The sequence below is a fragment of the Genypterus blacodes genome, unplaced genomic scaffold (genome assembly GCF_046128005.1).
Source record: "Genypterus blacodes isolate CSIRO-AG114 ecotype Tasmania unplaced genomic scaffold, CSIRO-AGI_Gbla_v1 ptg000037l_1, whole genome shotgun sequence".
Taxonomy (NCBI): domain Eukaryota; kingdom Metazoa; phylum Chordata; class Actinopteri; order Ophidiiformes; family Ophidiidae; genus Genypterus; species Genypterus blacodes.
Window position 1 is genome coordinate 4,067,874 of NW_027466850.1, and position 14,445 is coordinate 4,082,318.

At 45.2% G+C, this 14,445-nt stretch overlaps 1 protein-coding gene and 1 non-coding gene across 2 annotated transcripts in view; one reads left to right on the forward strand and one right to left on the reverse strand.

Moving 5' to 3' along the window:
* The window catches only part of LOC142996327 (semaphorin-3D), a 55,513-nt gene that overhangs the window by 19,400 nt on the left and 21,668 nt on the right, over positions 1–14,445 (forward strand). Inside the window, exon 2 of the mRNA XM_076147294.1 lies at positions 5,337–5,598. Within this exon, the coding sequence (XP_076003409.1) occupies positions 5,406–5,598 (193 nt within the window). The 5' untranslated portion in view covers positions 5,337–5,405. The remainder of the gene's footprint in view (positions 1–5,336; positions 5,599–14,445) is intronic.
* On the reverse strand, positions 2,231–2,340 carry trnal-caa (transfer RNA leucine (anticodon CAA)). Its single transcript has 2 exons — positions 2,303–2,340; positions 2,231–2,276 (listed from the first exon to the last, which is right to left on the reverse strand). It is a non-coding gene; the product is annotated as a tRNA-Leu (tRNA).

Consider the following 14,445-nt stretch of genomic DNA (forward strand, 5'->3'; position numbering starts at 1 on the left):
CTCACAGAGATAAATGGATGACTGTGGCATTCTTTACAGCTTTACAGCCCGGTACCTTGGCGCCGGCTGGGTCTGGGTCTGGGACTGGGACTGGTCCGCTGCCAGAGGAGGCACCTGTTCTTAGTCAGAACACGGAAGCTTAACTCGCTGCTCAGAGCTTAGACAGGCCAGGAATCCACAATGTCATCATCACGTCAACAAGTCACTGACACGCTGATGACTTCTTGTTTGACTCACATTGGTTCTGTTTCAGTTTTGCTTCAGTCAAGAAGCTTAAACAAACTAAAATCACATGTATATCACAACGACATTGCTTGGAACAACGTCAGGGATGTCAACATGTGATTGAGCCATGCAGGACAGAGAGAGACACACACACACACATAAACAGCAGTGAGGGTTTAGGGCTTAAGAAACTGGAGAGATTTAACTTTGACTTATTAATGTTTGTAGTGAGTAATATGAAGTGAGCAATGAGATGACAAGAGGGATCAGTGGGGAGGAGGGGGAGATGAAGGGTGAGTAAATCACGGGGGGATTAGAGGTTTTAAAGAGAGACGTCGTAAAGAAGCCACCTGTTCCTACACCAAGAAACATAGAACCATGGAAGTGGAGAGAGCGAGGGGAGGTTGATAGAGACTGAGAAGGGGAGAGGCAGACGTACGGTAGAGACGCACAGGGAGGGAGGGAGAGAGGAGGAGGAGGAGGAGAGGCTACAGCCGAGTGATCTGAGGAGCGGCTGAGTCGGGGGCAGAGATGGAGAGATAAAGGGAGATAAGGAGGATTAAAGAAGGAGGAGGACAGATGAAAATGATTACATCTGAAGCGTTCAGGGGCAAATAAAGCATATTAAATATGGGACGTTAGAAGAATCACCAGGAGTAAAGGATCCAGGCTGCAGCATCTTCCTCCCTGCCCCATAAATCAACAGTGCAGTTAAAATGAGATTTTTCACCTAAGCCCCAAGTGGCCAAGCACATTTTCACCTCACTCTCCTGTAAACATCATAAAACTCTGTAATCCCTCTTCCAGGAGCGAGGAACCCTCAGCTACGGAGGTCACAGACAGCATGCCAGCTATTCATGAGCTCTGACTTTACTGTTCGGGTCAAAAGTGTAGGTCGGTGGTCGTTGCTGTAGGAGCTGCTGGACCTGCTGCTGGAGGACGTCAGCCTCTTCTCAGAGCTGCTGCAGAATGACGTGGGCTTTAATACCATATGAAGTAACAGCAGTAAGAGTTGAAGCTTCTTCAGTCGTGAGTCTGTGCCGGATCTGTAGAGTCCCTATTGTGTCCTGGTACTTACTGTACGTCCAAGCCGGCCTCTGTCTCCTTTAAAATGTGTTCAAAGTAAAACTCCTTCCACTGTTAATCTCATAAAAGTCTCTAAAACTCTGTTGGACGATTGAAAGAATCTATTTCCTGCTGCCAAGTTTAGGTTGAATCAGATTTTGAAACTTTTCTTTTGAAAGGCTGATTGCTCACGTGTGTAGCATCAGTTTGAGCTTCTTTCGTCTGTAAGGGGACAGACCTTTAGCTCCACCATCATAGGAAGCTCCACACAAAGAGTTGACATTTGGGAGAGCAAACAGCCCGTTTGAGGAGCTGTGACAGGGGGAATGTGGGTCATGAGGTCGGTGTAATATAGCACCTGGGTCTCCATCTGAGCCTGCTGTCCCTGCCTCTACATTTCTTATTTATTAGCTCATAAATTCAGTTTTCTGTCCATCTTTTTCTTCTACCCCGAGCTTTTGCTGTCCGCCCTGTTCTCTCTTTTTAACTTTATCTCTCCATCCATCTACATCTGCATTAATTACTCAGCAGCGGTAGAAATGGAAGGAGCCGCGATGGTGTCATTCCATGCTCCGTTTACATCACGTTCTGCCCTTAAACACAGAGGAAAACAATGTCCTGATGCAGCTGCAGCAGAGATTGTTTTGTTTACGTATTGTTTAGCCCAACACCCTGTGGTGCAACAGGAAGAGAAAATAAAGATGGGTCAAGCTGATAACCATGGGAACCGCTTTCTACACAATGCTACCCCCTCCAGCACTAAGTGTACACGGGTACATGTGTACATGGGTACATGGGTGTGTTATTACAAGACTGTAAGGGTCACAGTCTAATATGGACAAAACTTAGGGAATCAATCACTCTCTCTTTTACCATTGGCTGATTAAAGTTAGATAAAAGATTAGCTTACATTGTAATTATCCCAAGGATTGCTGGAAGTTGTCAGGAGTGGGATTTGAACCCACGCCTCCAATCGGAGACCAGAAGTCCCTTTGCTCAGGAAGGTGAACACCTTGAGTCTGGCGCCTTAGACCGCTCGGCCATCCTGACAGCCTGATTAGGTTCCCTTGGTGACCTGGATGATCAGTTTCAGATCCAAGTTTCCAGGCCTCCACCCAAATGAACATAGAGCAGCGAGAAAGAAAAGGAGTGGAATTCATGTAGACAATGACAGCTGGAGAGGCTGTCATGGACATCAACTGGTTATACCATGAGTACAAACCAAGAGACATTTGGTTGAGAAAATAATTCATTATCAATTCATAAAAAGTCAAAAGTCACATAAGAAGAATTATAAAAGTCATCATTGCCTCCCCACAGACACAAACGCCCAGCTCAAGATTCACTTCACTGTCCAGCAAATGAGTCAAGACTAACACTACACTCCCAATCCACACTAACACCATCAGACAGAGAGCGTTCTGCCTTGTTCCCCCTTTATTTCTCATTTTGTCACGTTGGCTTCAGCTTCTTCCCTCAAACTCCCTTTTTCAGGACCGAAACCTAAACCACCCACTGCACACCGTCACCACTGTGACTCTGCAAGCTGAAGGATGATTGATGAAGCCTGTGCTGCTTTTAAATCCAACTTCTTTGTGAGACAGACGTGGTGATGAGATGAAGAGCCTCTGTTCACATGTGGCTGGAGATGCTCTGCTCCTCTTTCTTTGTTGTATTCAGTGCAGCTGCTCTGGATAACTCAATCACTAATGATTATTATAGCGTAATGAGCAGAGAGCCACTCTGGCCACAGACCCGTGTCCTGTTAGCTGCTGATGACCTGAGCTTCACCCTCAAAGGTTACGTAAACACAACATAGCTGCTATTTTTAGTTCAAGTCTTCAAAAGGGGACTTGATGTCCTCTGGCTGGTTTATAAATTTAATGTGTGTGTAAGTGTGTGTGTGTGCGTGTGTAAGGATACTCAGAGGGTTACATGTGTGCAAAGGTCTGTATCTCCATTGGATCTGATGTGTGTGTACACTGGTGTTCTGATGTTTGCGTGTTGTGAGTGTGTTGAGCCACATAGGAGTCATATGAGCAGGAATGCTTTGGTCAGACAGGAAACAGATGATGAGCTTCCTCCAGGGATTGATTAAGAGATGTATGTCAACACCCAGAAGCACACACACACACACACACACTCAGTAACAGTGTAACAGAGTTGCAAACGGTCAGATGAGGAGAGAGGAAGCGACAGTCTGTCCCTCGTCTGGCTCGTGGGTTGACACTGAGTCGGTCGCTTCCTTGAGTTAAATGTTATTGTTCCTATGAATAATTTGACACACACACAGATTGCTCACAGTACGCTCTGTGCAGATACTAGCGAGCTAATGTGTTGTTGTTACCCCAAACTGAATGAACACAGATGTGAACTAGCTTTTCAAAAATGTTTCTGTAAAAGTAAACGGGTCATTGAGAATTACAACTTAAAAACTCATTAAAGTGTTTATATGGTTTGGAAGAAACAAGCAGCATAAGTGGTTACTATGAAAAAGCTGCATTACACATAGATGTGCCAGGAACTAACCAACCAACCAGGACGCTGCATCAACAACATGAAGCGTAGGTGAGGGACAGTCAGCAGAGCCTGTGTGTGTGTGTGTGTGTGTGTGTGTGTGTGTGTGTGTGTGTGTGTGTGTGTGTGTGTGTGTGTGTGTGTGTGTGTGTGTGTGTGTGTGTGTGTGTGTGTGTGTGTGTGTGTGTGTGTGTGTGTGTGTGTGTGTGTGTGTGTGTGTGTGTGTGTGTGTGTGTGTGTGTGTGTGTGTGTGTGTGTGTGTGTGTGTGTGTGTGTGTGTGTGTGTTGAGTCCACAGACCTGCAGGCTGTCCCACTGTCCCATCAGTCATGTTGAGGTTGAAAGGCTCCCCATGATCCAGGCGCCACGCATTCAAATCCCGTATTGTTCGCCAAATTGTCTGTGACCAATCATAGCAGACCACAACAGGGAGCAATATAGCGAATGGAATGCGGCCAATGGAAAACAGAACATGTTGGCCAGCTATGAATGTATTAAGAGGTTTTGTTTACATACAGTACATATAGGTAGCAGCCAGTCGTTACCTAAGAGGCTCTTAGTAACCGTGAAAACATATACGACGCAAAGATGGAGTAAGTTTGCTGTCCAAAACAATAAGATAAAGGAAAAGAACATTTAACTTAACTTAGATAACAGAGTAAGGTAATTGGTTAGTCTCCTTTCCATTCAGCCATCTTGTTCTGACCTCTGATAGCACTGAAGCTAATCTGGCTAACTATCTTTCCTCTGTCAGCAGCCTTCTCTGCATCTTGTCGAGCTTCCAACCTGCCAGCCGGCTGCCATGGCAGATTATGATAGATTACAATAGACGACGGTAACGCGACCTGATTCCCTTGAACTTACACTTGTCAACTTGACAAATCTTCCACTGCACCTGAAATAATTTCATGCTTAGTTGAAGCGGAGGGAAGTTGGGTCGCGTGATCCGAGTTTGATTTCATAGAGTTTCAGCAGAGCCAAAAACGATAGAATCACTGAATATCCTCCTTACATACTGAATCATTGTGTTTTCACTTCTTGCTAGTAACAGGGGTCAATATTCAAGCTAGCACGCTGTCTTTCTTCTCTCATCAGGTGATTTCTCCACATAGTTCTGAGTCCAAAATTCATTCAAAACATCCAGCCACCTCATAGTTCATGAAACATAAAGATAAATTGGTCTGTTTCCCTCGTGGAACACATTCCCACATCAGCACAACCACCTCAATCTGTGTGTGAGTGTTGAGACAATTTACTCAGGTGTTCGCTAGCTTGCTAAAACACACCCAAAGTGCAGTTACAAAGCCGAAATGTCTCATGTATGGTAACCTTATAGCATGTTAGCACAGCAGCTTGATTAGTAGATGTGATTATTGTGTCATTTGGGTCCAACATGAGTTCTGGACCCTCTCTGTGTTTCTCTGTCTGTCTTGACTGCATAGTGTATACGAGGTATGCTTTAATGAGGGTTACACTACTTAATATAAAATGACATCATCGTTCTCTGTTCCTCTTCTTTGTCTCTGGCAGCTTCAGCCCAGAGTGTGATGTGAGCGGTTGGACCGTCTCTCTGTGCAGATCAGTGAGGATCAAGCTGTCATGACGGCGACTGTGGCCGCAGCGATACAGGCGGGAGGCGGAGTCTGGTCCAGAGGGGTGGCGCTTGTTCAGATACTGACGGTGTTTCTCCTCCCACTGCTGTGGCTGCAGCCTGCAGACTCTCACTCTAGCTCGGCTCCAGGAGTCAAAACCTGGAGCCAATCCGGACCGCGGCTCCAGATCAGCCATGCAGGTAAGCAACACAGTGAAGACCTGAACCACCACAAGGCCGCGTCTGATTGGCTTATCTCTCTCTTTCTCTGTCTGTCTCTCTCTCTCCCTTGCTCTCTCTGTGTCTCTGTCTCATAAATTTGAAACACTGCCAAAATATATTGCAGGCCGTCTTTGTTGGCAGAGCTCTAAACCTCTGTCTGTGGCTCACTGTTCTGATTGACGACCAAGGATTTTGTATCGTTTCTCTCATAATCCTCACATTTCTTCTGGGTCTATCCAGAAACATAGGACAGTTTGTTGCAGCTTCTAATGGAAAAATGGGTCGGCCTGCTCTGCTGGCCGACCAAATCAAAACAAAAATCACAACAAAAATGTAGATATTGTGAAAGCATCCATCTTATGCACAGTTGGAACCAGCGAGCATTGAACCACACACACACACACACACACACACACACACACACACACACACACACACACACACACTTATCCTCCACGACATTCCGCCTTCCTGTCAAAGTTGCTAAATGATTTTAGTGTTATACGTTTTGGTCAATTTGCTGTTTTATGTTCTGTACATTAGCAAAAACATCCATTAGGAGAAGAGTCAACAGAAGCATCGCCTCGGCTCAGTTTGGCCAAGAGACGAAGGAACAGCTTGTTAGCGACTGAGTCTTCAGGGACTAATCCCTACTGAACCTGGCAGACTGGGGGAAATGTAGAGTTAATGTCTTTTATATTGCCAATATCAATTCTCCTATTCTCCAATTCACGCCTAATTTACTTGTAACTCGCTCCAGTTGAATAGCAATCAATCACGGCAGTCAAAGCACACGGAACGTGCAAGGATCCTGAGTGATCTCTGACATATTTTGGTGATTGTATTTCCGATCTCCTCAGGCTCAGTTTGTGCTGAGTGTTTCTGGCTGGTGTCCTCAGCAGATGCAGAGTGAGCAGCACAAAGACTGAACCCGTCCGTCCTGACACACAAGATCATTTGTCTTCATCTTTTCCTTTCATTATTGGTTTATTTAAGAGTCCCAGCTTGTAGAACTGGATTAGATGACTGATTAAAGGGAATGTTTAGGCTATTTTCCTGCTGTTTTGATGTCTGAATGAGGGGAAGCCTGCATCTCCTCCTCTCAGCGGACATATCACTGCCGGCACTGGAGAAAACTTCCCCACACCGTCGTGAAGATCAATTAATCAAACGTTGAAAACAATCTGGTGATCGCTGTCAACACTGTCATTTCTCAAAAAGTCTATTTTTCTATTGGTAAAACTGTGGACTCATGTTGACAGCCACATGCTTTCCTTCTGAGTGAAAACACTTGATGGGGTCAGTGGAGCAGATTAACAACATGGAAGTGATGCTGCGTTGACATGTCCCTGAGCACATACATGATCAAATCAGCTTCAATTAGATTAAGAGCAAAAGAAACAAAGTACCTGTGAATTATGTGGAGCATTTCAAAGAAACAACTGCAGGAAAAGAAGTTCTTCACTTTCAGATTGGCCCAAGTTACATTTGGACTGTACACACACACACACACACACACACACACACACACCCACACACACACACCTAAATCCTCAGCAGCTCCCTACCAGTCTGTCTTAAATCTGATTTTTGGAATATTTGCTTCCCATTTGGCAACCAAGAAGCTCAGCAGAGCCATCAGGGGTTTCCTCTCCAGCAGCAGGGCCGTTAGCTGAGGGAGGCTGGGTTTCACTGTGTGGTGCTCAGTGAGACGTTTGCCCAGTGAGAGTCTGCAGCATGAGAGAGAGCAGAGATATAAGTGACTCTCACACACAGAATCAAACTAAATTACAGACCCACATTGTTATATGTCATTTTGTTTGGAAGGCAAAGGAAAATACTTTGACATAAATTGACGGAAACTTTTACACAAGGGCAGTGATTTTGCAAATAACCACACATGATAGGACGAACTTTGAATTCACAGTGGTTTACCATGAATCCACAGCAGGCTACAGTCAAAATATCTGTATTTCCTCTCAACATTCTTCACAGTAGCATGGAGGAGATTTAGAGCTCAACTCTCAGGGCACAGCTCAGCGATCCAACATCACGAGAACAATCAGATCTTTGTTTGAAAGATTGATCGAGGAAGCTGAAGCCGTTCACTGGATTCCGTTTCTGACTCCAAAGCAGTGTTATTTTCTAAAACACCTCTGTGTGACGTAATGATTAACTCAGGTTTCCATGGTTTCACTGCTAAATGACTTTAACCTCAGGACCTCTACAGACCCATCAGGTCAGTGAAGTACACACAGCATGCTCAGGCTTTCAACAAGTGTGATGTGTTTGCGTGTGATAGAAGAGAGAAATGGTGTCAGGAAGTCATGAAGACTTGTGTGTGCGTGTGTGTGTCACAGTAGCAGCACAGTGATCTTGCTGTGGGTTAATTATTAAATCATAGTAGCAGTGGTTGTCTTGCTGTTTTTGTAGCATTAGAGAGGCTATTAACATTTTATAGGGCAGATACTCAGACCGCAGCTGCAGGAGAAATGCACACACACTCCCACACACATACACACATTCACACACACACGTTAATGCACAGAGTTTCAGGCAAGGACTCATCAAGTTCCCTGTCTGAGTTTTCCTCAATTTTCTGTATTTGTCCGTCATCTCACTGTCGTACAATTTGTCTGTGTCCTCGCCCTCATGGTTACACACACACACACACACACACACACACACACACACACACACACACACACACACACACACACACACACACACAGATGTGCGTCACAGCTGACCCGGTGTCTGACCTGAGCAGGAATCCAGAGAGACCAGCCCTCATCCTGGAGGGAGACACATTCTGGTAACCTTTACCCTGACCAGTGTGTGTGAGTGTGTGAGAGTGTGTGTGTGTGTGTTTGAGAGTGTGTGAGTGTGTGCAGAGAAGTGTTTCCAATCTGCTTTGTGTTATCCACAGGCACATACGTACACCGTGCATCATCTCAGGCTGGGTCGTTGGAGTTCTCTCTCTCTCTCTTCTATTTCCTGTGCAGGTATCAGCATTGCAGTGAACGTGTTGATGAAGTCTGAATCTGCTCAGCTGTTCAGTCTTGGGTGAGGTCAGTTCTCACCATTGTGTATCTATGAGACCTCTGACAGATTGGATGGTTACATAATAAGCCTCCACCTCATGGCTGGCACACACTGCAGGTCCAGCAGAGGAAGCCAGTGCTCATCCTCTAATGGACCCTGCTTGGATCAGCCCCCATGTCAAAGGCCAAGCAGCCTCAGGACACTTGACTTAAATTGGGATAAGTGATCCTTCAGCACCGTCGGCCTCTACTGAGTCAGGTCGTCAGATCAGACCCAACCTCTGACCGTTCCTCTATACCTGAGTCTGTTGTCTCAACTCACCTACAAAAGGGAACTGGATGAGTCTGGTATTCAAGTCCTTCTGAACCCAGACAAGACCCTGAAAGCATCTCAGTATCTAGTCCCTTCCTCCTCCAGTCAGCAGGCCTCAGTCACCACTCTGCAGGCACTGTGTAAACAACCACACAACAAGTACTTGGCAGGTGTGTGACGTTGTCCCAGTTGTCTAAACTGTTCAGATAACATCAGCTAAGGCTTCACAGAAAAAGTCAAATGCAGGGTTGAGTTCCAGCTGGTTGCAGAATTGAGCTCACTTATACTAACTCCACCCCTCTGGTGCTGAAGGTGCAGTGAAACAAATGCCAACAAGCATTTCAGATTCAGACATCAAGGGTTGTGTGTGTGTGTGTGTGTGTGTGTGTGTGTGTGTGTGTGTGTGTGTGTCTAACACTGGAATAAATTGCTGTGGATTTAACTAAGTGACAGTGAATTCTTCCTGTCTTTAGTGGTTGATGGGGAGTTTTGACACTCCTGTGGAATCAATCCAAGACAAACAGCTGAGCTCATGTCTCAGTGGTTAAAACACACACACACACACGGAAACAAAGTGATAGCTGTGACTAAAGAGAACCAAACAGTCTGTTCCCAAAAGGGTTCTCTCTCTCTCTCTCTCTCTCTCTCTCTCTCTCTCTCTCTCTCTCTCTCTCTCTCTCTCTCTCTCTCTCTCTCTCTCTCTCTCTCTCTCTCTCTCTCTCTCTCTCTCTCTCTCTCTCTCTCACACACACACACACACAGCCATTATTTTGACAGCTGGTCACTCAAACAAATATAAGAATGTGATCTGATATACCTACGACTGGAAGTACAAATCCAATTATTATTGTGACAGCTGCTCAAATGTACACACACACACACATACCACATACACACAATAAGTTCAAGGTGTGTCACGTATGTGTCACGTTTGGCCTGATTAGAAAAATTGAGAGAGACATTTACATGGCCCTCTGAGGAGTGTGTCAAAGCTAGAGAGAGAGAGTGTGTGTGTGCGGGTGTGTGTGTGTTTATTGAAACCCCCCACTATGTTTTTTCCTGTACCTTGCGGTGTCATGAGCCCGGTTGTAAGTATAGAAAGTAGATTTGGAGAGACAGAAAATAAAGCAGAGGAGAGACGGAAGGACCAAGAGAGAGTGAGAGGAGGCGACGGAGCGAGGGAAGGAAGGAAGGCAGGACGGATGGAGAGAGAGAGAGGGAGCGTGTGGATAGGAGGGAAGGAGGGATGACACGGCGGGTGGAGGGGTTTCCTGAGGTTAACGAACCTGTCAACCACCAGAGACAAAACAGAGCAGCAGAGAGAGAGAGAGAGAGAGAGAGAGAGAGAGAGAGAGGGAGGGCAAAGGTCACAGAGGTCCACACTGTTGTTAATCAGAACTGTGGGTTCTTAAGGTTACATTTCTCTCTCTCTTTCTTTCTCGCTCATTCTGTGTTTGTCTGTGTGTGTGTGTGTGTGTGTGTGTGTTGTGTGTGTAAGCTGGAGTGTTCTGGAATGTCTCGGAACTGCAAGTCCAGAACCACAGAACCCGTCCAGAAGCCTCTAAAAGCTCCTCAGCGTGACGTGATAAGATAAGTCAGATACAAATATGCTCACCATCGCTCCAGAAATTGTTTCCCTGTGACCTTTGACCCTGAAGCATCTGTACTTTTTCATGGATTGCTGCCCTATAGTGATTTCTCATCAGTTGTGTTGCTTCAGGGCGTTGTGTTGCCCAGAGAACATTTATTTTACAGGCCGTAACTGTCATCAGAGCACAACACGGCTCAGCTCTGTGTGGGAAACGCAGAGATATGTGGAGCTTTTATTGTGGTGAGCTCTACTAGGGATAACAGAGGCCAAAAACATGCTCCAACGTACAAAACATCAACCAGCAGAGTCATATTATGAAGTGTGATGGGTGTGTGAGTCTAGTGAGTGACGCCCTGTGTTCACACTGCAATAACATGTTTTTATATTTGTGTCTCTAAAGTGAAACTGGAGTTGTATTGTATTGAAACATCCATTGCAAAAACCTGGAATTATAAAGAAAGAGACACACACACACACACACACAGACAGACACACGCACATACACACACACACAAGGTGAGAGGGAGAGGCTGCTTAGCGTCGCACAGTGGGGAGCTGACAGACGCTCTCACTCGTATCCAGATAACAGACGGTGGTCACAGATAGCAGCTGATTAAAGCTTGTAGTTAGATGAGTTACATGTAGTGATAGCGTGATGCACGTCATACACACACACACACACACACACACACACACACACACACACACACACACACACACACACACACACACACACACACACACACACACACACACACACATGCACCCTTACGTATGATTTCTGTGTGTGTGTGTGTCTTATCTCACAGCCTTTACTTCTGTAGCGTGAAATATATTAGTTTTTTTTGGGACATTTCTCATACACATCTGCAGGGTCAGGAGTGGGAGTGGGGTGGCGGGGACACACATGCACGCACACACACACACACACACACACACACACACACACACACCACACTGTTCTGCTTGACTTATCCTGACACCTCACTCTGTTTCACCTCCACTGCTCACCTAACACTTCTGTTACACTTTGTCCCCTTCAAAGGATAGGTGTGTGTGTGTGTGTGTGTGTGTGTGTGTGTGTCTAAACTCACATTACAGTGTCATAATTGCATTCTTCCTCAATTAGGTGAGAGCATTTCCTCTTTTATCATCTCTGTGTTGTCATACAGATGAACACATGATGATGAAGATGATGATGATGATGGACAGATGAGATTTGGAACGACTCTTTTGTTGTTGGACTTGCAGTATTTTATAACAGAGTGCACCAGTTCACAGTCAGAAGTGGAGCCAGAGCTGATGCAGTCACTCGGTCACAGACAGTGTGAGGACTCAGGAGGAACACAACATCCAGGCCATGAGTCAGGTCATGATGTCATACGTGTTGATTTGAGGGAGAAACCAGAGAGAAAATGTAATCAGAGAAAGTCTATCAGCCTCACTGTGGCTGCTCCAACACACAACACAACGCCCTCATGTCTCCTCTCTCTCTCTCTCTCACACACACACACACACACACACACGTTTATTACAGCCCTGTCATTCATAACTACATATTCATAAAGTTTGATGTGTCATCAGATTTTATTGAGGATGGAAACAGTTCAAGCTTGTAATTACTTTAGTGAGAATCTGATGACGTGTCTGTGTAGCCTGTGACTATATTTATGTGATAGTTAAGCTCATTCTTCACCCCAATATAAAGTTTATCTCTCTTATACAAACACAGTGACCTTGGTGTTGAGTGATTCCTCCGATTTGCTCTTTCTTCTTATCTATCTGTTTATCCACGACTGAGATTTGACAGGTTCTTCATTCCAAACACACACAGCAAAGACGTCCTGTCCTAATCAAGGCCGGGTCTTCTTCTCCTCATCCTCTTCCTTCTCTCCTCTGTCCTTGTCTGTATCTTAGAGATCCTTCTCTTTCCTGCATCCAGGCAGTATGAGCATGTAGTTTAGCTGATGCAGTCCTTCATAGCTGAATTCCCTCTGGTCCTCCAAATCTTCTCTGACGTTAGTTAGCCATCAGAAAGAATTCCCATCCTGCATCTGTTTTGGCCTCCAGCCGCTGAGGGACTGTAAATGTGCTCAGAGGAAAGTTGCATTATTCTTGTAGTTACAGAAGATAGTAAATTTGTACTCAGACCTGCTTTACATCCACAAACATACACTTACAGCTACACTGCTCTCAATTTATAGTCTTCAGAAAATGTTTGCATTACCTCATCAGCATGTATATCCTTTGTCATTTTCTGCTGTTATTGGCATTTTTCCATCTTCTAACTCGTAAAACCCAACGCGTATTGAGTCTGTTGTTTAAGAGAAGGGAGGCGAGTGGCATCCTCTGCTCTGTGATGAGGTGACTGGGGGTTATGGGAAATAGGGCCTCCATTTAAAGGATATTCTACATGTAACAGCTGGAAGTAGAACTCCTTTCTACCAAACTGGCTCCCCAGAATCCATCCTCTTTCCACTGCTTATCTGGGTTCATGGCGCTGAGGCTGAGGCTGAGGCTGAGGCGAAGCAAACTAGCCCCAGTGTCCCTTTGGATCCCAACACGTTCCAGCCAGATACTATATTGGCTCCTGCAGATTCTGGGTCAGTCCCGTGGTTTCCTCCCAGTTCCACAAATCACCTCCGCTTGCTCCTTTCTGCATCTTCATCATTTTAAAATAATTGTGGCCATCAATAATATAAAGGCCTTTGAACTGCTGGCTCCATCCCTGAGGTGATAAACTCGCTCCCCCGTACCTTTAAATCTTCCCCTTTAATAACTGTGATGTCAGAATGTTGGCTTTATTGAGGCTTTGGTGTAGTTTCGTTCAGCACAAAGTCCTTCTGTGTACCAGCACCAGACACTCCGGCCTGTTCTTATAAATCACTCTCAAATCTGTTCAGTGTTTCTCTGCTGTGTTTGTCTTGAGTTCGCCCTCTCAGCCTCTCTGGTTATGATTGTCTATGAGGGCGTAATTCATCATTTTTATTGATGCAGGTTAGAGACTCTTGCTATTAAATAAGCTCCCACTATAACACCATCACACACACACACACACACACACACACACTCAGCTGCTGTGCTTCTATAGTTTAAGTTGAAGTGCGTGTTGGTTCATAGTTTATGCTTGAGTTGTCTTAAAGATTGATTTGTTGATAAGAAGGTTTGGAGGTTATTTATGAAGCTGATGTCAAAGTCTGCTGTTTCTCTAGTTAAATTCAAATATTATGGGTCTATTCATCAGGCAGCAATGAGCAGAATAGTGGCTTCTTGTTCTAAGCCCATGTTGGTTACATATTTAGTGGTCAGCACCGTTGCCACAAAATAATATTTAATGGTTCTTAAATCAATGTGTACAGGATGAAAATAAGCAAAGGTGAAAGTCATTTTTCTTCTTGTCTTCAGAATATGTAAGAGGAAACCAGCAGCGGTGACTCTGCCAGTGAGTGTGAGAGTTCTGTGCTCCCACAGCAGAGAGGAGGGAAGAAGGATCTCCCTTAGAAATCAATGTGACTAATCTCAAATTCAACATAGAACGTCTTGCCAAGCCACGAAACGGAGAGCGCGTCCTAAGGTTTAATGTTTAAAACTTTATTCCCACACTGGGACTGAGGAGCTGCTCTGATGATGAGCGATCCAGATCACACAAGGTAATCTGCTAACACTCCACCGGCAGGTTCGGGTTCCAGCCCCGTTTAGCCTCTAGTCTGGAGCGGATTGAGCAGATTATCAAAAAATAGGTGTTTGAGGTGAAATTAGGTATGTTTCCTTTGTTTATAAGATTTGGGTTTAGATGTGAGTGCAGAGCAGCACTGAGGAGCTGCAGGAGTGTGACTCAGAGCAGGCAGAGCTCCACAGTGGAGCTCTGTGTTGTCATA